We start from the raw sequence: 23,137 nt of genomic DNA, 5'->3' as shown, positions 1-23,137 counted from the left end.
CCCCCCTTTTCTTCTTCTTCAGTCACTGACAGCTTTATCGTTTATATAGATTCTCTTCTCTACGCTCCTTCGCCAGATGCCACTTTACACAAACATCCACGGTCGCACAGTGGTGTACTGGCTGAGCAACATTGGTGTAAGTCGATATGTGATAAGCACACGAAAGACGAGTAGAGCTGATATCATAAATAGCTTGGAGCAGGTCCTTTGATCCTTAGTTGGATCAACGAAATATGTTCCAACGACAGCGAAATGCGATCACTGCTCATTGCGATGGCCAACGACTTGGCCTATGTTGTACAGGCCGTGGCGCCGAATTTTGTGTGGAAGACGACGGATTTCCCTGCCGCCAGGAAGGGGTATACCTGGTCGATTGTCCTCAATGTTTTGCTCAGTAAGAAATTTCCGGCTCGTGGTCCATTCAATTTGCTAATCATGGTCTGCAGTACTCGTCACCGCGGCAATCCAGATATTGCTCCGGCGGGATAAAAGGCGTGCGGCAAGGGCAAGCGATGATCATTCATCCATAACTCCTGTTGGATATACGATCAATGAAAATAATCTTGATGAAAAAGCTTCTCGGCACGGCGAGATATCAGCAAAGGATGCAGAGGTGGCTAGGTGAAGGGCTTCATTCTCTGAACGCTACAAGTCTCAAATACTGGTGGTAGGAATACGCAATCCTAGCCTTTTGCTAGATATCCAAGAAATGTTTCAATTGAGATAGGATTTTCGCGCTCATAACTCACTATATAATTACTGTAGTTAGCTTTTTAAACCTGATTTTCTTTCTCTTCATGTCCCTTACCATTCTGCCATTATGCACAGCCCTTTTTACAGAAAAACTCATACCGCACATGATCCCCATCGGTAATGATCATGCGAAACCAGTGCCGAGGTATTGCGAGGACCATTTCTGATCCATCGCAGTGTTCATTAGCTTGAGCACATCCATTAACCATATCACGGACGAATGCATCGTCCCCGAACTCCGGCGAATCCTCCCAAACTTCTGTAGACTCTTGAGCATCCTTAGAAAGTCTCGGTCTCTGGTGAAACCACTGGCTATGTTCTTCCATATACTTTTTAGTTGACAACTCTTCATCAAAGTACCGTGCATACTCTTGCTTATACCGTTTCATGTATGCAGTGGTAGGAGGATATTCTCCATAAACTCGAATATATTCTCGATTGTACTGCTGCATGTAATCCGGGAGGGATGGTGCGCCTTGATGCCTCCGAATGTAGCTTTTCATACGCTCATCAATGAAGCGTACCTGGAATTCCTTATAGTGTATCTTGCATCGCCAAGGGGACTTCCATGACTGCGTCTGTAGTCTAGGTTGGCGACGTGTTGTCCAATCTTCAAACAATAGACTTGCCCAGTTTTGACTGCCTCCAAGTCCTAGACTGAGGCCAAGCAAGATCGCCCCTTGCTCTAGGTATAGACCCTCGTTACCGGATAAGTCGCCAAACTTGAGGGACCTCATTTGTTGGGAAGGATCTGTGTAGAGGACTGTTATGAAACTCATGGCGTCATAGGCTTGTAAAGCAAGATTCGCCAACTCTTTCTGTCGCGGCAATGTCTTCTCGTCGTAAATATACTCCTCGAGTTCATTGGAATCCTTGGTGGGCATAAAGGCCTGATCATTGTCCATGGCATCCAGTACGCCCAAAGCCCATACATCATGACAATCTGCTCCAGCCTCCAATACCGCATCGAGAATCACGTAGCCGTAAGGCCTTTCGTAGTCGATCTGGACAAAGTCAGGGGGCGTCTGCACTAGTCCTAACAATTCATACAGTCGATCATTTGGCTTCGCACACTGGTATAGCTTCGAAACATGGTCTATAAGCAACATCCACAATGATCGTCGCTCGGGTTTCTCCCTTAGTTTGATGAGCTGGCGTATGGACGGCCGGGTTGGATTGAATGAAGCACCATATGTCCCCCAGCAGAGATCTTCCAGACCAATGGAAAATGATCGCATCACGACGGTAGCTCGTTTGGCTGTTTGGCTAGAACAACTTCTTGGATTATCCAGACACGTGCCCAATACTCATTCCGCCATAGAGCTTTGACAGTCTCAACAGTTTTTCGGTCAGTATCATTATCGAGCGGGGTGAAATAAACACTATAGTGCCTGCCCCATTTTCCAATAAAACGTTGGATGTGAGTTTCTTCGCTTTCCGAAAGCCCGAGCCAGATTACGGTTTCTGTGGCTTGGGCGTATATGACGCCCATCCTGGGGATTTGCTGAGCGATCTCCTCGTTGGAGTTTTGATCTAAGCAGAAGTAATCTGTCCAGAAGCGGTCTTCGAAAAGATTCTGGTGCCACGCATAGTTGATGAACTCCCACAAGTTTTCGTGGACCGCGTACTGGTGCCATTCGGTCTCGTCGGCGTCTTTCAAAAAGACATGTCTGTTTGCTTGTGGGTCACCCCAGCGATATGACAGGGCGCGGTAGCGGATTTCCTGGTGCGTCTCTTGTGACTTTTCTGTCTCGTGGGTGTGAACGATGCATGCGATGGCATTGTTGACTTTCTCGGGCATCAACTGGATTAGGCGGATGGTCGTTGGTGTGGCTAGCTTTGTGTATGTGTATGGCATCGTAGAAGATAGGGTGGGCCTCTAAGGTATGATAAATGAATGGTAGTGCGTGTGAGCCGTTCCTTATCTTGGCATTCAGGACTTTTTGGATGCCAAAACGCGTACTTCTCAACCACTTGTGTGATTCAGAAAGAAAGGTTTGCACTTTATCTGCACCGACTTCTTATGCAAGACAGTGCGGGTCTTTGCATAAAAAGCTTTACATGTCTTCCTGCGCCGGCGACGATTCAGCGCTGGCGTTGAAACCATGCGACTTGAAGACAGCTAGCTGTAAGGGGAGTGGTGAATTGTGACGGTCGTGATGTCAGGGTAATCCTCACTCAAGTCAGGGCATTAATGTTATGGGTACCTTTATTTATAATCAAAAACGCCGTGGAGGATACACTGGTCATGATTGTGTGGCTATGTACCAAGCATGATCAGAGAATGCTAGCAGAACGGTACTGAACTTTTTTCCAGTCTTCAAAAATGCATGAATCTACCGCGCTAAACATGTTAGTGTTAGGCAATACATGAGGCACATACGATATACATACTAGGTAGAGAGCTTATTTGGTGGGATTGTGCCATATGCATACTAACAAGTGCCGACGTGATAGTGGACCAGCCATAATAAAGCTTTACTTAACCAATACATCCTCTTTCCACCCGGCCTGGCTATCTATTGTGACTTATAATGGTCCCTCTAAGTAGATGCCATTCTATTTAAAGATAATATGGGGTTCAATACTCTAATATGAACAAAGCCGACAACGATCGGAGCTGTCACTCGTGGCCTAATCCTCCTCAATCAAGGTATATCGATTGAAACAGAACAAGACTTGTGCGCATGAGAAGAAAAGCTCGGTATGGTCGACACATTTGATATTGCTGCACAATAGTGGCTGCTGCCTCCTAGCTGTGCCCATCCAAGAATCGGTTAGCCCGAAAGGATCAATAGCGACCTAGGTTACCCAATAGCACTCAGGCATTCTCTCGCCAAGCAGGGCTTGGCTGAAAGTGTTGGGGAAAACTAATCTGCACCTGTGCAACTGCAGGGCCTGATCGAACCTGAATCCGTGCTTACAGAAGGGACTTTCAGCTTCGCTTCTACCCTCGCAACACTTTGGCTTGGCAGAGATGAACTTTTACGGACTCTTTGATCGGGCAATGGCTGAGCACACCGAAAGCTGTGCCACTCTGCTGCTAGACGTGTTCGAGTTTCTATCGTCAATTAATCGTTCACCAAATAGTCCCTCAACTATAGGTGATAAGGATTCGGAATATGCGTGTTTTGTGCATCTCGAGTGACCAAGACCGTGAGTTTGAGCAACCCATCTGGAATGCATTCATCCTGATCACATTGACACGCTGTAATGGAATTAAACATGTGTTAAGGTATATTGGCTATTTTACCTCGCGATGCACACAGCCATAAGGTGTCTAGACGACTATGCTCTTCTGCAACAGAATACTCGCCTGCCTATGCTAAAACACAGTCGGAATGGCATGATTCATGTCATTTATGTCTGTTAACGGTAAATGTCCACGTGATCTCAGATCCTAACTAGCTCATACACTGCGAGGACCAATCGTTGGAGTGCTTGCAGATACCCGACGAGCAGCAGGAGCCTTTTTTCATTCAGAGGGCTGCAGAATCACCGCTGCTCTGCGTGGTCGTAGCGGCTGCTGTTGAGGTGTGGCCGCTGCCGTGGTCGGGACCATCACTAATGTTGAACTGGTTGGCAATAACTCGAACTTGCTGGAGTACTTCGTAGGTGACAAAACAAAGCCGTGCCCTCGGCAATGAACCACGAAGCCGACGTGGCCGAGATGGAGAGTATTGTGGTATCGCCAGCCGGGAATGGAATGTGGTGCTCTGCGTCACAGGCACGTCCTTGGCCGTCCATTTCCACATCAAAGACACGAACATGCGCACTCCAGCACAGCGCCGTCATGTCTGTAGAGGGAATCCGTCAATTTCGAGTTCTGCTCGATCCCAGTCCCTTGGCAGCAATACATGGAGTTGTGCTCTGTGCTGTACGTGCCACAGCCCCAGGGTTGGGCCAAGCACGCACAACACATCCGGATTTAAGGACAAAAACTACGTAATGTGGCCATGCGAGTCGACTGGTTTCTGGACACCATCGGGATGATACATTAGGGAGCGTTTGTAGGAGTCAAAAACACCTACGTACTTGATCGAGCTTGGATCCATGGTCCACAGCTCGCGCGTCAGCTGGAGCAGATTGTACGAGTTGCAGCCCTTAGCCGCATCGACTGAAAAGTATACATAGATGGCGTTGGTTGGTCCCAAGTGCTCGGCTTGGCTGTTGCCGCCGATACTGTATATGTGTGCATTGGTTGTGATCGTTCAGGTATTGGATACGATGCTCTTAGAAGAAGAGTTAGACGTTGCCCTGAATTCTTTGACCGCTCCCTTCCTTTTTGTCAAGGGACCAAACTCAAGTGCAGTCAAATTATATCCGGGAAACCGGCACAGATAGCCGTTGTATATAACCTTTTGCAGCACTATTCTCCCAAAGTGCGCGCGCTTCGTTTTGGTGGGTTGTCCATGGGGGTCATGCAAAATTACGTTTGATCAATATAATTCTCTGATTAGTTCGAGTCACTTTTCGAATGGCGTAAAAATTGTTGATCTAGAAAGGAGAATGATCTGCCTCTGATCAAACTCCCCATGGTGAAAGTCGCTGATGCCGAGGCGGTTGGTACGATAAGATAAGGGAATGAGTGCTGAAGTCAGGCGGCGCAAGCGCGCTCGTTACATTATTTAGCAGCTGCATCCCTTCATCCAGCTACATTACTTGAGCCATCGGAATTCATTCGACCACATCTCAATTGTGTACGAGTATATGCACTCACATCATTTCCAATGGAGACTATTCATTACATCATTCTCGCGATTCTTTTCGTGATCATAAAGCAGGTACGTACTCAGCCATGGACGGGCTGAATGAGACTGGTTCATCCCCAACCCCAAACTCCAGATGCGCGGTTGCTCAATCCTCAAAGGTGCTCTTCACGGACCGCTCGCCCATCCCCGAGAGCTCTGAAAAGGTGTACAAGATCAAGGAGGCCGCCGAGCTGGACACCCTGCTGGCCTCGACGCAACACCTGGTCGTGGACTTCTACGCCGACTGGTGTCCGCCGTGCCGCGCCATTGCGCCGCACTTCTCCAAGCTCGCAGACCAGCACGCCCTAGCCGGCCATTTGGCGTTTGCAAAAGTCAATGTCGACCACGTCCAAAAGGTGGCCGGGCGCTACGGCGTCACCAGCATGCCGACATTCATGTTCTTTGAAAAGGGCGTGCCCAACGGCCCCGCTGTCGATGGCGTGCAGGGTCGCCAGTCGGTTCTTTTGACGGGTGATGGTCGCATCGACAAGATTCGCGGCGCGGACCCGGTTGCTCTCCAGGCTGCTGTCCAAGCCTGGGCCAAGCCGACTGACGGTGGCGATCGGTGAGCTTGCAACTACAATGCGGGGAACGGGGCGCGGCATTTTGCCATGATATTGAGGATGTTGCAACTCTAAAGGGAGTGAGTGAGACTGCCTGCAAATCGTATCTATATGGATAATGCATCCACTCATTGGCACACAAGAACCGGGACCATACGCCTGGCAAGAGAGGACGGTATTTAGAAACGCGCAGAAAGGGTGACCCCTTCCAAAACACCTTGTATTCTACTTGATAGTGTCTGATCTAGCGTCTCTTCTACCCTACAATCTACCCTAACCTCCAGATCATCATCCAATTCATCAAGTTTTGCCTCAACAACGCCTTGCCGTTCTTGCAGATCATCGAGTTTGGTAAGTTGAGTCTCGACTGAGCTAAGGCGATCGTGCTGCCGCTCGTGATCACGGCTTGATTTGGCAACTTCAGCTTTGACTTCTTCCAGTTCCAACTTCAGGGAGCTTTCCCTCGCCTTGTATTCCTGCAATTCCGCCTTACACTCTTTCAATTGTGCTGCAATGAATGCTTCTCTGATCTTGTGTTCCTTCAACTCAGTCACTAACCAGGCCACAGTAGCTTCCAAGTCGTTCACAGGTTCCTGGCATGTCCGCGGAGGTTCAATATCAGAGTTTCCCCGTCGGCGTTTGTTAGAAGCCTTTTCCGGAAGGACTGGTGGCATTGGTGGTCCGGGCTCAAGATCACCATATGCCGGCGGAGAGTCGTCTGAGACGCATTCCATGGCCCCAGCCTCAAGCTGGACCAATTTCCCACCTTTGCCTCCATAGAGACCCGCGAGGTCAGCGTAGCCAGGCGTGGAGACCACTTGTGAGCTGGACAGCGCATCGCAAAGCGATCCTACACGGGCTTCGGACATGGCTCGCCTAGGCAGGCGACAAAAAACATCAAAACTCGATGCGTGTACTAATGACCGTAAAGATTCCCATACATCACTAGACTGTTTGTTCTTCCAGGTGACGGATGATAGGTCCATATCTTTGGGCACGACAAGAGAAGGAGCGTTGCCACTCTTCATGTGGAAGCGGAAGCACACGGTATCTGGACCGAGCTCGTTTGCATGCTTGCAATCATGAGACAAGGTTTGGATAACTTCAGGCGCGAGGAATACAAAAATGGGGACTTGATCGGTAGTTGAGTTTTCCTTCTTGACTACTAGAGCTCGCAGTTTAAAGAATGCCGAGTTGTACGTGGCATGATATTGGAGATCAAATGTCAATCCTGGATGCACCCGCAATGTACCGTTCATGGTCCATTTTACTATCGCTTCAAGTTTGTTGTGCTTGTCGTGTTGGCTTGTGCTCTTTCCTCGGAAATTTTCGCTCTTGCTATCAATCACTGGCTCGTGTGGCATGTTGGCATCATTATCGCTTGCATCGGCGGAGGCCGTCGAGGCCTGCGATGAAGAGACCATGAGCCTATTACTGCGAAAAAAGTTAGCAAGCAAAGAAGGCAACAATTTCGTACGAGAAGAAGCTGCAGCCCCTGTTGAGACAGGATCCCTCCCGCCCAGGCTTCTGGCGGATGAGCAGCCTTGACTCTTGTGCCGGGTGCACCAAGAAGGGTTGAGCAGATGAGAGCGTGCGAGCCACCACGACGCCAGCCACGAGATGGAGTGGTGCGACTGACAGGAAGCTCTTTCTTCAAGAGAATAGAGCCCCTTCCCAAGATCCTGGGTCTCTAGGGAAGCCAGTAGAATGATCAAGGGCGTCGGTAACCAAAACCACCCGACGCAAGCAGAAGAGCAGCCTTAACGCTTACGTCGAGTCTCCAGTAAGGGTTGGATAGACGGCGAGTTGATAACAGGAAGCAGACAAGCGAGCGCGCGAGCCGCTACAACACTAGCCACGAGATGGAGTGGGCCGACTAACAGGAAGCTCTTTCTACAAGTGAAGAGAGCCCCTTCCCAAGATCCTGGGTCTCTAGAGAAGCCAGTAGAATGATCAAGGGCGTCGGTAACCAAATCCACCCGAGCTAGCAGAAGAGAAGTCGCAGCGCAAGCAGGTAAGTACCTTTGAGGGAGGTCGCATGAACACGATGTCAGGTCGAGTCGTCGTTGATGCACACGATGAGAAGCTGTCCTGAGACGTGTTGTTGAGGTGTGATGTTGAGGGATGTTGTCGCGGGTGATAAAGGAAGGGATTGGAGGTGGCTGGGCTGGGACAAAGTGGGGAACGGCAAAGTTGCGCGTGCTGGGTGTCTTGAAACCACGTGACCTTGCTCAAAGCAGGTTGCACCAGACAAAGTGGGGCCAGCTTTCAGGCCGGTGGATGCATGTGGGGCTCTGAAGTGTGTACCCACATACCTCGAATCTCGATTCATGTTTGTCGTCCTCCAGGTGCATGCCCAGCACTTGAGTGGCTCATTGTATGTTTTCTCCGTCAACCACACTTATCCACTTATCGATTTCATTTACCTCTTCCGTTCCTGTCATCTTGATCTAGCGCTCCATAGTCAAATGGCTGCAGGTAGCTATAGAAGTTTAAACATCACGAAGGATATGCCTACTCAAAAGCCTGGCAAGTTTCTGATGTCTCTTGTATTGCGCTGCAAACCCACACTCTGCGTGGACTTTTATAGTTGCAGAAACAGACAATTGTACGCGTCTATGGACTAGGACAAGTCCGACTCCCAACCATCATTTGTATTCGGCGATCATTTCAAGGCCATCAAATAAGGACCTTTCCCTTTAAGAGAATGCACCAATGACCTTGGCAAAATCCGTGTCCAACTGACCAATGGCTGAACGAACCGAGTCCCTCTGATCCTCGGATGTGATGACCCAAAGCGTGGTCGCGTACGCATCCACCTTGCTCTTGAGAGACTGCATGGCGTCGAGAATGTCGGGCGACGCGCCAGCCGTATCCAAGTCTGCCTTGCGCGCCACCACGGCATCAATGGAGGCCGCAACGCTAGGCTGGCTCGTCTCGGTGATGTAATCGCGAATGGCGACCGAGTCCTCGCTCGTCGCCACATCTCCCTCGGCCGCGTGGTGGTTGGCCGTGTCTACTAGGTCGGCGAGGACATTGGTCGATGTACTAATGTCATTTGCGCCAGCGATCTGACCATCCCAGGCGTTGGTAATGGTTGTCAGATTATTTGCGCCCGCGGTTATATCGTGAAGGTCATTGAGAGTTTGGCTCACATCGCGATGAGCAGCAGTGAGAACAGCGAAGATGAGTTGCAGCGCAATACTAAACATTTTGGCGACTATTTGACAGAGGACTCGAAATATCACGAGATCTGGAGCGTGAAAGGCCTTGAAAATAGTCATCAAAAACCGTTATTGGACCTTCAAAGTCTGCAACTTATAGTATACCAATTCTGCACATCTCTTGACTTTTAGCCTAAAGCCCAAGATACGATAGGATTGATTGACCCGGGCAATATACACGGGAGCTGCCAAGGGGTTTTCAATTGCCGGATGCACCTCTGCATATCGAAATCAGAAGCTCGAAGATCTATCCGGCTATATCAGGCGCATCTCGTTGCCTCGCTTATCTTGGCGACAACCAATCGAGCATGCTACGGATTTCATCACTTATCGCCATCCAGGGGCCAAAGGTATTGTTCATCCATGACTACTCATCCAGCATGCATTCACTTGGAAGTTGAAAAAGAGAATCATACATTCAACAGTCGAATCAAAAGCCGATGCCATGTTATCAACCTTACACTGCTCGGCAAGATAAACCACAAAAGTGACTTTTCGAAAGAATTTTGTATCCCTGCCGTTGACATGTTGATACTGGGATAAGTAGTTCTTGCGTTTTGAAAGGCTCATTTGAGTGTTCTTAATTCGAGTGTTCTTAGATTTGGCGAGAAATTGTACAAAAGGTGGAATATTCATTTGCACAGAGAGCACTCGAAATTGGAATGTCTCGAAAGAGATTGAATTTGATGATAGAATATTATGATTACAGGTATTTTCTATATGCTCGCTAAGTTCAAATATGCCATGCCAAGCCGACCAAGAGACCATTATTTCAGATCTCTAAAACCTTGCCATTTTCGGTCCGGGACATCCAAGCAAACACCATTGCGGGCCGCTGTGACGAGACGCTTACTGGAGGTCGAAAGCGGTGGGGCCAGTGTAGCTCTCGACGGCGGCGTTGGGGGCGTCGGACTTGGTGAGGTCGCTGCTGGGGATGGTGTAGGAGCCAGACTGGGCAGAGCTGGGGGTGACCTGCTGGCTGACGGTGAAGAGGAGGCCAGCGTCGCCGCGGGTGACGGTCCAGGTGCGGGAAGAGTTCTCGCAGGTGCCGTCGGTCACGTCGGGCAGGGTGCCGTCGTTGTTGGCAGTGACCATGGCCGAGCAGGTGACCGGGGTGGTCTCCATGGTGCCGGGCTGGATGACACCGAAGGAGTAACTAGGGGCGCGCCGGATATGTTAGTTCTGGCTGTTTCCGGGTTTCCGGCCCCGAGACAGGGCCTCGGATTTCTTGGGGTGAGCGGAAAAACTTACGAGCACTGGGTGCTGTGGGCAATGCAAGCAGCCGAGAAGTCAGAGACGCTGAAGACAACGTCACGCTTGATGGCGGCGGCCGAGACGGCGCTGGCGGCAAGAAGGGCGGTAGCGAAGAACTGCATCTTGAAGATTGGTTTGGTTGGAGAGACTAGGAAAGTCAAAGAGTGTTTGTTGTTGTAGAGAGTGTAGTTGGATGATTGAGAGAATGAATGTGTTGATGAAGGAAAAATGTTGACTTGAGAGAAGAATTTCTGGGTTCTTTATACAAGTTGCTTCAGTATCTTGAAACCATCAAGATGTATGTTCTCTCACTGACAGACATTGTGGTCTGTACAGCAATCCACCGACAATGTTAATCGGTGGACCCGGCAATGCTCGCCTCGTATTCGGTGGACTATATGGAGAAAGGAGTAGTGTTCGGAATCCCGCGCACAGCTCCATGATACAGGGCAGTGAGGGTGGATTTGGGCTTTCCAATTCATGCAACAATGATCTCCACGAAATAAGGATGTGACAAGAGTGCAGTTGAATAGGGTTAGCTACTAGTCGAGTTGTCAAGTCACGCTGCCAAAGTGCCCTCGAGACGTTGACCCGAGTATACGAGAGCGAACATGGTTATACCCGGCAACTATTACCTTCTTCTTTGAAGCTTGTACTTGCAATAGAACGACATGACCCAATAATGGATCGGGCAGAGATGGTAGTAGGACTCTAATGCGATCAGGACTGGCCAAGACTGTCTGACAATGGCCAAGCTTTTCCGATCATACTCTGTACAAGCGACAACCGGGGCAACCGGTTTCAATCTTGAGACTGGCGCCCTACGTTGGTGGAGAATTGCGGGGATACTGACAGCCCGTTGGCGCCAAATATGGACAAAAGCACTTGTAATAAAGCCTGTAACGGTAATAGCTTGTCGGCAAATGACTTTTGGGGGTTTCTTGGCAGCTTCGGGGAATTAGCATTCTTCCATGCAATCCATCGCCCCATTGTAAAGTACAGTAGAATACCTAATAAGTACGGCATCATTGCATGGGCCAATAATTGACGAGGGAAATGCCCCTGTGCATACAGCTTGGCACTAATTCGTCCATTTGCGGGTTCGCGATGCGATTCCCTGATGCTCCTTGGTGATTGTCTGATTGCCTCTGACCATATTACGTACAAAACACTCTTCTTAGTGTCGTGAAGTCTATAGAATACGCTGCTCATGTTTTACATACAAAAATACCAAAAATAGTGTAGAGGATAAAGAAAACATACCACTTCACACCGCAAAATAAGCTTCACAATTAAAGTTGCGCATAAGAGACAGAGATCTTCAGACGAGGCTGTAGTGTACAGCTAGGGCTGCGGCCATTTGCTGGCTGATGACCAACGCAAAAGTCCTTGATCCTCAGCTACGTTGAGCTGAATTAGCCCGATTGGGAGCACCATCGCGAGTGTGGACCCTGGATGTGATATTGGTTCCTGGTTCCTGAAATGCCGGAGCGGCCCCTTACACTAGCCGCGGGGATGCCGGGCGGCCCGTTGGGTGTAGCGCGCGTAGAAGGCTTGCTGTGGTGACTTGTCAACCGGGTCACCTGAACTTCTTTGAACGTTTCTGGAAATTCTTCGGCAGCGCCGATCTTGTCCATCGTTGGAATTGCATTGTGGGTGACTGCACCCACAGCCCAACGGTCGAACGGTGCATGGCAAGATAGGGCGGATCACCCCTCTAGAGACACAAAATTGTGATGATCCCCTGAGTCCACTTAGCGAGGGTGCACGTTGCATGTCTTAAGAGAATACGAAGAAACCCATCAGCCACGACTCAGCCTGCCCGGGTCCGGTGGATGAGAAGACAGCGACGCCCGGTGCGATCGGTACTTGATGGCACAGATGACATGAGCTCCGATATTCCGAAAAATCATCGGATCCGAGATGCAGTATGTAGTCTGTTTGTGGCTCGTGCGCAATGGCTGAGCTTGGATAGACTTCGAAAGTCATGCTGGTGGAAGCAAATTCACGGTCCGACCAGACTTGGGGCCTTCGTACGATTGATCCATTGCAGCAATCAAGGACAATTTCTGTTCAATGGACTACACTACATGGCGAAGTCTCTATGTATCTATACCTGATTGTCACCACCTCTCACATCGACGCCCAGGAATTCAAGCCAGGCATCGTCTCCCATGACTTCGTCCGCAACCTCAAAGGCGTTGACATTAGGCCACATCATGGGGAAAACGCTGCCTAGCTGTGTCTGAGGACTCTCAGAAATCGGTTCGAGTGCTGTTCGTGTCATGTCCTTGTCGGATGATACCGGGGCATCGGCTTGGCTGATGTCGGGTACTACTTCTCTCGTTCGCTGGTGTTCGCTCACATCGAGCTGAGCAGATTCAGATGTTTCTGATACGTGCTGCAATTCCACGCCACCTAAGTACTTCCCACAAAGGTCCATGATTACCTGGTAGCACCTGGGGGCACTGCTATTCGATGGGCTGAGGGCCTTGATCGTGCACAAAGTCGTTCGCAATTGCATGGCCCAATTTGGTGCATCTGACTCGAAGGGACCATTCCGCAGGCAGATGCACGGTATCAAGGCGGCTTGGAACAAGAAGTATCTACAAAAAGAGAGAGCAGTCAGCCGAAGAAGTGACGAAAGCGAATGAAGACAGACAGAAAAAAGAGTACTTACAATGCATACCAAGCGGTCAGGTTGTTATGGCTGTTGTGAGAACAATATTCACTAATCATGCTAATCGTGGACTCGGCCTCCTCTAGGCAACGATGAAACGCAATCGAATCGGCCTCAGACTCTTCACTCAGCACACCTCGCACATTGAGAGCTCTTCGAATGACGAAAGGCCGGTACATGATGATGCGAAAGTTTCGCCTCCGCCATTTCATGACTGCATGAGCAAACGCATACTTTGGTGGTACTGTGCTTGTTTCGTCAAAGTACGGAGGGAGACTTGATTGCCATGGCTCCAAGAATTCTTTGTCAAGCCAAAGAAGTTCCTCTGCTGTTGGAAGAGGCTTCGAGATGACTCGGGAATAGATTTCATTTGTAGAGACATGAAACCGTGCCTGCACGCTGACCGCAGTGTAAGGCGTGACTCCGGTATTCTCGGCGGGATAGGTTTTGGAGTTGGCCGTGAGCTCCTGATGATTATCGAAATTAGAGTTTAGTCTAATGGTCCTGTGGCAATATGTCGTAACTCACCCTATCTGTTACATTTAATGGAAATGAGACCTCAACTCCGTCTAATGGCCACAGTATCGGTCGACTAAATGTGATGGTGGCCCCGACATCGAAGACGCAGAGAGCCCACCCTGACCAAGGAAAGCGTGTCAGTCTTTGGCTACTTCGGGTAGGACGTGGGGGGAAACCCCTTCAGAATGTGCTCGGGATAAAAATATCGCATACGTACAAATTCGGCGCCGCATTTCCATCTTTAACGGCGAGATGTTCCACCCAGGAAACTCCTTGTGGAATCCGAGTCCTGTGGCCATTCTCACAGCCAAACCAAGGTAATTGTACCCAGAGTTGGGCTTGTCCCTCTTTTGCTGGTAGTTTGAAAATAGAGTAATCGCAGCGACTAACGAGCTATTCCCCATCTCGAGGAAATTAAAAGATAACATAGACCTTGCATGGGAGAAGAGCTGAAACTCCAGATCACTATATTGTTGTGTCGAGCTGTAGACACCTAAAGCAGCGACGATATATGCCAGAATGTGCCAGCTACGCCCATGAGGTTGCGGAATCACCTCAGAGTATTGTGCGCGAAATGTGGGCTCGTGAACAATTGGGTAACTCACATGATATGTGGCAAAGTACGCGTCAATCATTGTGTCTGTGATGTGTCGATTCGGATCTGGCTGGGCCAATAGTGGTATATGCGGACGTGGGTGAGAGCTGTTGGAGAATGTTCTTGTCCTGCTGTTTGGTTCTAGGATGCGGAGAAGAGCAGCACCTGAAGCAACCCCCAGGTATCCACCGTCTTTCTCATCAACAGCCAGTGAAGCCATGCCATCTTTGATCGGGCCTTCTCCGCTTGTATTGAGAGCATTTTCAGATCCTAGGGACGTGGGGCTTGTGGCATCCAGCTCATCCCACTCGAAATCTTCCCGAGGTGGTGTCTCGACGAAGTCTTGCCGCCTTGACGCGGATACTCGTATGCTATGCTGAGTTCCTGCAGGCGAACCTCTAGATCCGGAATAATCTTGGTTGAGACTAGCTCTCCGCCGCTCTGCTCGAAGACCATCTTGTACTGGTGATTGCGGTCCTAGGGGGGCAGCTCTGTGAGGGACATCGCCAATACTTTGCTGGTTCTCGAGCGAGCTCAAATCTGCCTCAAGAACATCTGGGTAAGCAGGATCATGCGCAGCAGCGGCTGATGCGGGATTTGCAGTTGTATTGCTCTGTTGTCGTAGCCTTCTAATGAGTGCCTCGGCCTTTTCAAGCCGAGCTTCGACCTCTGTGAGATGCCTGTATCATTGTCAACTACCAAGTCAAGTAACACATGTAGCGTAAATCTTGGATCTTGTGATAAGATACATTCCTCGTCGCCGGCTATGCTCTTACCTTCTAGTCAGGGGCGTTCTCGCATGTTTTTCATATAGGCAATGCCGACTGTACTTGACGCAAAGGGAGCATATCGGGAGCACTCTGTCGCATCGTGCTTTTCGCCTGCGACACTCTGGCCCGAAAACATAAAGTTATCAACAAATTGTGCAAAGATGGCGCTTGCTCTACGGAAATGTCAACCTGGGACTTACCTTTGCAGCTCTGCTCCGCAACACCGAGCGCAAGGTCAGAAGTATTACCCACAGGGGCTGCCATATGGCCTGATAGGCAAATACATTCGACGGGAGTAACCGAGTCGGTGATATGAAAGCAATAGCGGCGTATACCAGATCCCTCTCTCTGTTCGTTCTCAGGCCAATTGGTGCGAGTTTCGCAAAAGGTGGGAAGATAGCGGGACAAGCCCAAACTTGGGGGTAGATGAGAGATATTTCCTTATTGGTATCGATCTGTACGCAAGAATTGGTGAGAAAATTGGCTTATGGATGATATTCAATCATTTATCCTCCATGTTCATATTCATTCAGCCTTTGGTGTGTTGGATGAGCGTGTTAATATGAGACCTTTATCTGTAAGAAGACTGTCCTTGTATTCCTGACTCCCCGCATCTTTTCTCCACGCGCTACAGAAGGCCCGGCCGTCTTTATTAGCGGGGTTCGTTTTTTAGGTCAACCCACTGGAATGATTCACTAACGTAGCTGCATCATTTGGTCTGTTCCTTCTGCCCTCGTACACTGCAACGAGCCATCAAAACACATCATTGTCACTATTACCGGAAAGCAGATGACGACGAAAGTTATGGTAATAAAATTTGAACCGCACCGTATGAGCAATCAGTTTCAAGGCTATATAATTTTCATCTGGCTATACTACCTCGACTTGGGCCACGGTGCCTTTGGTGTCGACACCCTTGACCTGCTCAATGTCCAACGCTTGCTCGCCATCAAAAATGACGGCAATTTCCTCCAAAGATCGGCCTTTAGTCTCTGGGAAGAAGAAGTACACCACCGGCAGGAATGCAGCGAGCAGACAGCAGAAAACAATGTAATACTTCCAGCCAATGTTTTCAATGCCAATCGGGTTGCAGAACGCCGCAATGACCAGGGACGAGTAAATCGAGAACAGTTCGACCGCAATGCCCTTGGATCGAATCGAGTAGGGGAGAATCTCAGTCGTGTAACCAAACAACAGCGGGGTGAAGGCAATGTCGTAGTGAAAGTAGTAGACAAACAGACAAACGACCACCACTATACCGGCCGACTTGGATCCTGTCTCAGCATTTACTGCAGAGCACGCCGTCCACACAATGTACGAAACCAACATGCCGACGCTGCTCCAGAGAAACAAAGTGCGGCGGCCCAAACGATCGACAAGAAATGCTGCAGACAGTGCTGCGCCAAAGTTGAAGATTTGAAGAAGTCCGTTGATCAAGGTTTGATCGTAAGTCGAGGTAATGCCGACCGTGTTGAGGACTAATGTCAAGTAGTAGCTCACGACGCCTATGCCGTTCCACTGGGCAAATGTGCCAACGCATATGACAATGATAGTCCTCTTTACGTTGCCGGATGTGGAAACCAGAGCGCTCCATCCTGTTGTCTCTGCCTCCTTTTCCATGTTTATTGTCTGAACGATCTCGGATATTTCTCTCATGACGAGAGGTGTCTGTTCTTCGCCGGAATGTATCTCGCCAGAATGATAACGTGACAATAGATTTGCGGCCTCGTCTGCGCGGCCTTGCGCAACAAGCCATCTGGGTGATTCAGGAACCCACCAAATGAAGCACAATTGCACAAGTGGTAGAGCGGCTTGAATGATGGATGGAATTCGCCATGCCCATTCACCTTCATATACTTGCGTTCCATACGTCGACCACGAGGCAAGAATAGCGCCTGATACATTGTCAGCCACTCAGATTTTCTCGTCATTCGAGACTACTGACCCAAATAGTACATAGTCCAAAATGCACATGTGTATTTGCCTCGGTGTGTGGGATATGCCAGCTCTGCAATAAGCATGGGACTCGGTTGTGTGACAAACATGCCACCAAACCCGACCACAAGTCGGGACACGATAAACATTGGTAAATTGATTGATGTTGCCTGGATTATAGTCGCGATGATTATCGTGAGGATTCCGGTAAGCAGGATGGGCTTTCGTCCGAATCTATTGACAGACTGTGTGTTAGACTACTGCAATGATTTACAAGAGTATCGAGACAGTCTCACATACCTATCTGACAAATCACCGACGAAAGGGATAGCCAGGACAGAACCAATGGACTGAGCTGCGTTCACAAGACCGAGCAAGACGCCCGCAGGCTGGCCGAAATAATCTTTCCATTGGTCAAGTGACTGTAGGCCATTCATGAGCGATCCTGGAGCGTTGTCAACGGTGCGGCACAATTATCAACGTTTGGAGCTTGTTCATACCATCGTATCCAGAAACAGAGGAAGACAATAGAGGTATGAGGAGAAGAAGATTCAATCGTAGCAGATGGGATTCTTGGAACCAGTACCGCCCGGTTTGTGGCAATACCTCCGCCAAAGCGGTTCCGACGATCTCCGAGTCTTTCATGTTGAATGACCAACAACTTGAGGCTTAGGCTGACAGAAGAAGTGACATCAAGTAAATGCGTTGACACAAAGAAAGTGAGGCGTATTTAGGCATGACATGCAGGAATGCAAGTATATATAAAAACAACTCATGCATTGTTCATTACTCCAAGACCATCTCGATGGCCTCGTCCCAAGCACACTGCTTACAGATCCACAGCCCCGGATCTACCTAGTCGTCGTCGTAGTCATCTGGGGTAAGGGGGGGGGGTTCCATGGAAGTGGAGTCCTCGCCATGGTTCGATTTGCGGGGGTTAGTGCCGGACATCAGTCACCCTCGGTCTAATACCTCCTAGGCCGCCCTCTCAAGACCGAAATCGCGAGTAATGGCACGGTCATGGGGTGATGTCATACTAGTGAAGAGCACAGAGGTGGCTTGAGCGGACTTTTCTGCTTGAAAGCGCGATTGATAGGCACTGATTATCCTTGTTTGCCTGGGTACATATCTTATTAGCTTATACGGACAGTTCGATGCCTCTTGGCGGGTGCCAATAAGATAATATCAAGAATGGAGGGAGGGGGGGGGGGTTTCATTCTGCTTTGATTCTAGGTTCACCTTCATAGTTACGAGTTACGAATGAATATGCACATCTGCAGATTGAGGTGAATCAAAACGATTACTTGACATTTGTCAAGCTCGAGTTATATCTCATGCTTGGAGGTCATAGACTTGAATCAGATTTCATCAATAAAATCCATCTACCTAGCTGTATATCCTCCATCAATTACAAAGTCGGCTCCAGTCGTGTATGAGCTGGCATCGCTCGCAAGATATAGGTAGATGCCCTTCAACTCTCTAGGATCAGCATCTCGTCTCATGGGAGTGAGGCTGAACCATTCCTCCTTCATCTCAAATGGGCAGTCTCCCGAGATCTCCGTGTCAATATAACCAGGTGAGACAGAGTTGATGCGGCCTCCCCATTTCGCCCACTCTACAGACATGGACTTTGCCAGGTGAATCACGCCAGCCTTGCAGGCATTGTAACAGCTCTGCTCTTGCGGCACATTGGCAGCATGACCGCTCATGGAAGCAGTGAGAATGGCAACGCCGTGACCTTGCTGGCGGAACACGAGTCCGGCGGCGCGGGCGCTGTAGTAAGCTCCGTCAAAGTCGACGGCTCGCACCCGATCCCAGTCTTCAACCTTGTCGTCCAGCGCGCCGGCCTTGGATGGCACTCCGGCATTGGCAATCAGCACGTCCAGGCGGCCAAAGTCTTGCACGGCTTGTGATACCGCGGCTTCGACGGCGGCATAGTCGCGCACGTCGACCTTGTAAGTCCGAACTTGGACTTTGAATTCCTGTGCAATCACTGCAGCGAGCTTCTCGGCTTTGGCGGATGTATTGTACCAGAGCGCGAGCTGCGAACCATAAAGTCAGTCATAGAACTTGTGACATCAGTTTCGAACTATGACCCACGTTGGCACCTGCTTCAGCCAGGCCCCGAGCAACTTCATATCCGATACCGCCTGCGCCGCCAGTGATGATCACAGTTCTCCCATCGAGACGAAAGGACTGGAAGATACTGTCTGCAATGGGAGGGTTCCGAGCTCGGATCGACTGCCTTGCTGCTGGCATGGTTTATGTTTGTGGAGTATTGTGGGACAGAAAAGTGTAAGAAAAGCCTCTTTGACGCAAACAACACGGAACAACCAAAATTGGTCGGGGTATGGATTATGTAAAGCTACCACATTTCTAGTTCCCTTTCGTGTGCTCGTACTCGTAGATATACAAACTAAGTGAAATATATGTAGACTTACAAGCAGGCAATATTGAAGGTCTCGTGAGGTTCGGGAGCCAGTGACCCTGGTGGGTATAGGTTGAGTTTCGTCCGCAACGGATCCACCCGACTTTGTCGTTGAGAGACCATATCCCACCCGGCATGCAAGTTGATCTGCCGGGCGGGCTTGAAGACGCCAGATCCAATGAACCTTTAATGTTACGGAATGAGTTCCAATGATGTCTAGCGCTCGTTTTTAGATTTTGAGCGTCGGACACGTCAACGGCGCATCTGCCTGAGGACTAGAAGAGCCTGTATTGCGCAATACCTCTACGAGAAAAAAAAAAAAAAAAGGACAAATATTTAACAAGGACTTTGAGGAGTAATTATGGGGAGCGGTGCACATCATAGTCATTTGTTGTGATGAATTCTTGATTTTTGCTAGATTGGCTTGCATATTATCTCTGAGCAGCATCCTCGATACTGGGTATTAGTCGATCATAACGATTTTTGCTGCTTTCCATCACCAAACGTCCATTCGGCATGTCATTGTAATCCGTCCTGGCCAGCGCCAACTCCATCGTCGGCTCAATTCCACTCGACAAATGTCTCGCCGCAACTCTGGACCTTGCCACAGCCGGATCGACGTCTAGCAACCATCTCTCATCCAGCAACTCCGCAATCGAGGCCCACGCACCCTCGTTGCTGAGAACATAGTTCCCCTCGACAATGCATACCTCTGTATCCTTGTCCACAACCAATCCACCTGGCACAGGATCCTTGACGGCGTGGTCAAATGTCGGAACAAGAAGATCTTGGTTGCCAAATGTGCTTTTTAATTGCTGTACCAGTCTCGTGGCGGCTGCTGCGTTGAAGGTCCACGGGGCGCCACGGCGAGCAAAGGCCTCACTGGCGTTTGGTAATGCGCTGAGCTCCGCCCGTGTCAAGTGAAACCCATCGAGTGACACAATGGACACTCGCGGTCCTGCCGGAAATGATTGGACTATTTTCGCGACTTTGTAGGCGAGTGTACTCTTGCCGGATCCTGGTGGGCCAGCCAGTCCGATGATGATGCGCTCGTTGCCTCTGGTGATGTTCGGATGCGACCTGGATGCTTCTGATTTGGCTTTCCAGAGTGCAACGATGTTGTTGGCAAGGTCCTGGTAGGTTGTATCCATTGCTTTCAAGTGATGGTCCCCAGAGATTGGACGTCTTGTTGGTAAAATCGGGACAGCGTCATGATGCTGCCGCCGTTTTCATGTATCTGTGAAGGCGAAGCCATAACAGAAGGTCAAACCACTGAGCACCTCAATACTCATTGATTCCGAGAATTAACAAGTGGACAACATCGGACGTCTGTCAACCAAAAATTGCTCCCCGTTGAAATGCCGACGATCTCCCTTCGACCGACCAATCGCTGCTGTGGGCGACGGGCATCCGTCGTCTCTCGGAGTAGGTATTCCACCCGCGTCATATGTGGGGATGTTCTTTTAGCGCACGACCCCGGCCGATGTGAATATAGTCCCCTAGCACATGGTTGGCAACTCACCTGGTTCGAGCCGAGAGAGCAACGATAATAACTGTCACTATCAGCTCATTCAAAGTAAATTCACTATTGACAAACAGTTCTTGTTCCAAAACCAAGTTCCTCAACAAGATATACCATCATGGCCGAGATAGTGAGTGCTCAACAATCAGACACGGATAGATGCTAATCATGTTAGAATCCCGCTTTCGTGCTGCAAAAAGTCAAAGAGGTCACTTTTGAAGACCGGGACGTGCCCAAATTGAGAGATGAGCACGACGTTCGCGTTCACATTGAGCAAACCGGAATTTGCGGCAGTGATGTTCACTACTGGCAGCGCGGTCGCATTGGTGACTTCATCCTAAACAGCCCCATCGTGCTGGGCCATGAAAGCGCGGGCACCGTGGTGGAGGTGGGCTCAAAAGTAAAAAATCTCAAGGTTGGAGATCGTGTTGCTATTGAGCCTGGTGTCCCATGCAGGCAGTAAGTTGTGTTTTGGACCATGTTGTGTCCTCACAAGAACTCACAAACTCCTAGCTGCGACTACTGCCGGTCCGGGGCTTACAACCTCTGTGCCGATACCGTGTTTGCTGCCACCCCTCCATGGGATGGAACTCTTCAAAAATACTACATTGTGGCTGGTGATTATTGCTACAAGATCCCCGACCACATGACGGCCGAAGATGGAGCCTTGGTTGAGCCCGTGGCTGTAGCTGTCCAAATATGCAAAGTTGCTGATCTCCGCGCCGGACAGTCGGTGCTCGTCTTTGGCTGTGGGCCGATTGGGGCGTTGTGCCAGGCGGTCGCAAAGGGCTATGGCGCATCCAAGGTGATTGGCGTCGACATTTCAAAGTCGCGGGCGGCATTCGCGGAGGGGTTTGGAGCTGACGGGGTCTTCATCCCCGAGAAGCCGGATGCATCTCTTGATCCAGTCGATGCGTCACGGGCAACTGCCGAGCGCATAGTTGATCACTTTGGGCTTGGTGAAGGCGCCGATGTTGTTCTCGAGTGCACTGGAGCTGCCCCATGCATACAAGCAGGCGTGTTTGCAGCAAAGAAGGGTGGTACCTATGTCCAGGCCGGCATGGGCCAAGAGGTAAGATGCTTTTCTTCGATTTTGCCAGATACCCAGTATTCTAATTCATATTTCTATAGAACGTGGTGTTCCCGATCACTACTGCTTGCATCAGAGCACTCAACATCAAGGGCTCCATTCGGTATACCACTGGTTGCTATCCTCAGGCAGTGGAGCTTGTCGCATCGGGTAAGGTCAAGCCACGGGCATTGATCACGCATAGATTCAAATTTGAACAGTCACTGGAGGCATTTGAAGTAGTGAAGAAGGCGTCGGAAGACACATTGAAGGTCATGATCGCTGGAGTACAATAGGTCCCTTATGCAGCCAAATTCACCTAGAACTTGTCAATGATGCAATTCGTCAAATATAGAGATACACCCTGTCAGCCAAGCATAATTCTCGTAGTTTGGACGTTATCCTGATGAAATCATCGAGACGTCTGTCCGCAAATCCATGATACACATTGGTGATGTCCTGGTCCATACTCCATCGAGTTGCACGCCTACAGCTTGGAGTTCTTCAGATCAAGACGCTCTATTCGTCGCCTCCTTGTAGTGACGCGACACGCGGGCTCTGTCTGCATCCATGCATCGATGCGGGAATTCACCTAAAACACGCTACCATCAGCCGGTTGTATAATTCTATGAGGGTGACAGTCGCCCTAACCCCGCAAATATGACCCCAGGAAAGGCGGGGTGAACGGGGTGGACGGGGCACTTGGGCCGGGACTATATGCCCGGAAAGCAGCCCTGTCGACTAAACCAGTAGGCTTAGGTAGGCGCTAATGGAGCCGAAATCGTGAACTTTACAGGGGTACAGTGTGCCTGACCCGGAAGGGCAGCGCAGACACTATTCCATACCTCCTAGGTAGGCGGACCGGACAATGACGACCAAGAGGTCCACACACTTGGGTCGACTCTCATAGAGGATCATGGCCAGTCACTCACCTACCTAAACTATTTCCAAGAGCAAGGTTGCTTTTTGTTTTCACGCATATCTTGTTCACTTAGACGACATTCCACTTTCACTTTCGATTTTCTAATATTGTCCTTCAAGCAAGCATACCTATACATACATACTTAGACGTCA

The 23,137-nt window shown here is 49.7% G+C and overlaps 11 protein-coding genes across 11 annotated transcripts in view; 3 read left to right on the top strand and 8 right to left on the bottom strand.

The window, feature by feature from the left end:
- Window positions 1-625, top strand: part of PFICI_05421 (uncharacterized protein) — a gene marked incomplete at both ends in the record, with an annotated part of 2,297 nt that extends 1,672 nt beyond the window's left edge. Inside the window, 3 exons of the mRNA XM_007834002.1 lie at window positions 50-136; window positions 193-394; window positions 447-625. Coding sequence (XP_007832193.1) covers window positions 50-136; window positions 193-394; window positions 447-625 — 468 coding nt within the window. The remainder of the gene's footprint in view (window positions 1-49; window positions 137-192; window positions 395-446) is intronic.
- Window positions 626-818: 193 nt separating this feature from the next.
- Window positions 819-2,611, bottom strand: PFICI_05420 (uncharacterized protein; the record flags this gene model as incomplete). Its single annotated transcript, XM_007834001.1, has 2 exons — window positions 819-1,890; window positions 1,995-2,611. 2 exons carry the CDS (start codon window positions 2,609-2,611, stop codon window positions 819-821), a joined length of 1,689 nt encoding a protein of 562 aa, XP_007832192.1.
- A 2,940-nt stretch (window positions 2,612-5,551) lies between these two features.
- PFICI_05419 (uncharacterized protein) lies at window positions 5,552-6,073 on the top strand (the record flags this gene model as incomplete). Its single annotated transcript, XM_007834000.1, has 1 exon — window positions 5,552-6,073. The coding sequence occupies one exon, from the start codon at window positions 5,552-5,554 to the stop codon at window positions 6,071-6,073; it is 522 nt and encodes a 173-aa protein (XP_007832191.1).
- A 173-nt stretch (window positions 6,074-6,246) lies between these two features.
- Window positions 6,247-7,431, bottom strand: PFICI_05418 (uncharacterized protein; the record flags this gene model as incomplete). Its single annotated transcript, XM_007833999.1, has 1 exon — window positions 6,247-7,431. The coding sequence occupies one exon, from the start codon at window positions 7,429-7,431 to the stop codon at window positions 6,247-6,249; it is 1,185 nt and encodes a 394-aa protein (XP_007832190.1).
- A 1,335-nt stretch (window positions 7,432-8,766) lies between these two features.
- On the bottom strand, window positions 8,767-9,279 carry PFICI_05417 (uncharacterized protein; the record flags this gene model as incomplete). The annotated part of the gene is made up of 1 exon (XM_007833998.1): window positions 8,767-9,279. The coding sequence occupies one exon, from the start codon at window positions 9,277-9,279 to the stop codon at window positions 8,767-8,769; it is 513 nt and encodes a 170-aa protein (XP_007832189.1).
- Window positions 9,280-10,140: 861 nt separating this feature from the next.
- PFICI_05416 (uncharacterized protein) lies at window positions 10,141-10,667 on the bottom strand (the record flags this gene model as incomplete). Its single annotated transcript, XM_007833997.1, has 2 exons — window positions 10,141-10,447; window positions 10,543-10,667. 2 exons carry the CDS (start codon window positions 10,665-10,667, stop codon window positions 10,141-10,143), a joined length of 432 nt encoding a protein of 143 aa, XP_007832188.1.
- Window positions 10,668-12,655: 1,988 nt separating this feature from the next.
- Window positions 12,656-15,373, bottom strand: PFICI_05415 (uncharacterized protein; the record flags this gene model as incomplete). Its single annotated transcript, XM_007833996.1, has 6 exons — window positions 12,656-13,151; window positions 13,226-13,692; window positions 13,754-13,863; window positions 13,962-15,019; window positions 15,116-15,230; window positions 15,310-15,373. 6 exons carry the CDS (start codon window positions 15,371-15,373, stop codon window positions 12,656-12,658), a joined length of 2,310 nt encoding a protein of 769 aa, XP_007832187.1.
- A 606-nt stretch (window positions 15,374-15,979) lies between these two features.
- PFICI_05414 (uncharacterized protein) lies at window positions 15,980-17,689 on the bottom strand (the record flags this gene model as incomplete). The annotated part of the gene is made up of 4 exons (XM_007833995.1): window positions 15,980-17,004; window positions 17,055-17,278; window positions 17,345-17,489; window positions 17,545-17,689. 4 exons carry the CDS (start codon window positions 17,687-17,689, stop codon window positions 15,980-15,982), a joined length of 1,539 nt encoding a protein of 512 aa, XP_007832186.1.
- Window positions 17,690-18,426: 737 nt separating this feature from the next.
- PFICI_05413 (uncharacterized protein) lies at window positions 18,427-19,303 on the bottom strand (the record flags this gene model as incomplete). Its single annotated transcript, XM_007833994.1, has 2 exons — window positions 18,427-19,086; window positions 19,145-19,303. 2 exons carry the CDS (start codon window positions 19,301-19,303, stop codon window positions 18,427-18,429), a joined length of 819 nt encoding a protein of 272 aa, XP_007832185.1.
- A 600-nt stretch (window positions 19,304-19,903) lies between these two features.
- PFICI_05412 (uncharacterized protein) lies at window positions 19,904-20,623 on the bottom strand (the record flags this gene model as incomplete). Its single annotated transcript, XM_007833993.1, has 1 exon — window positions 19,904-20,623. The coding sequence occupies one exon, from the start codon at window positions 20,621-20,623 to the stop codon at window positions 19,904-19,906; it is 720 nt and encodes a 239-aa protein (XP_007832184.1).
- A 489-nt stretch (window positions 20,624-21,112) lies between these two features.
- Window positions 21,113-22,359, top strand: PFICI_05411 (uncharacterized protein; the record flags this gene model as incomplete). The annotated part of the gene is made up of 4 exons (XM_007833992.1): window positions 21,113-21,124; window positions 21,170-21,453; window positions 21,508-22,066; window positions 22,126-22,359. The coding sequence occupies 4 exons, from the start codon at window positions 21,113-21,115 to the stop codon at window positions 22,357-22,359; spliced, it is 1,089 nt and encodes a 362-aa protein (XP_007832183.1).
- Window positions 22,360-23,137: the final 778 nt, after the last annotated feature.

The sequence above is a fragment of the Pestalotiopsis fici genome (assembly GCF_000516985.1).
Source record: "Pestalotiopsis fici W106-1 unplaced genomic scaffold PFICI_Scf_3, whole genome shotgun sequence".
NCBI lineage: Eukaryota > Fungi > Ascomycota > Sordariomycetes > Amphisphaeriales > Sporocadaceae > Pestalotiopsis > Pestalotiopsis fici.
This window is presented reverse-complemented; position numbering and strand designations above follow the sequence as displayed.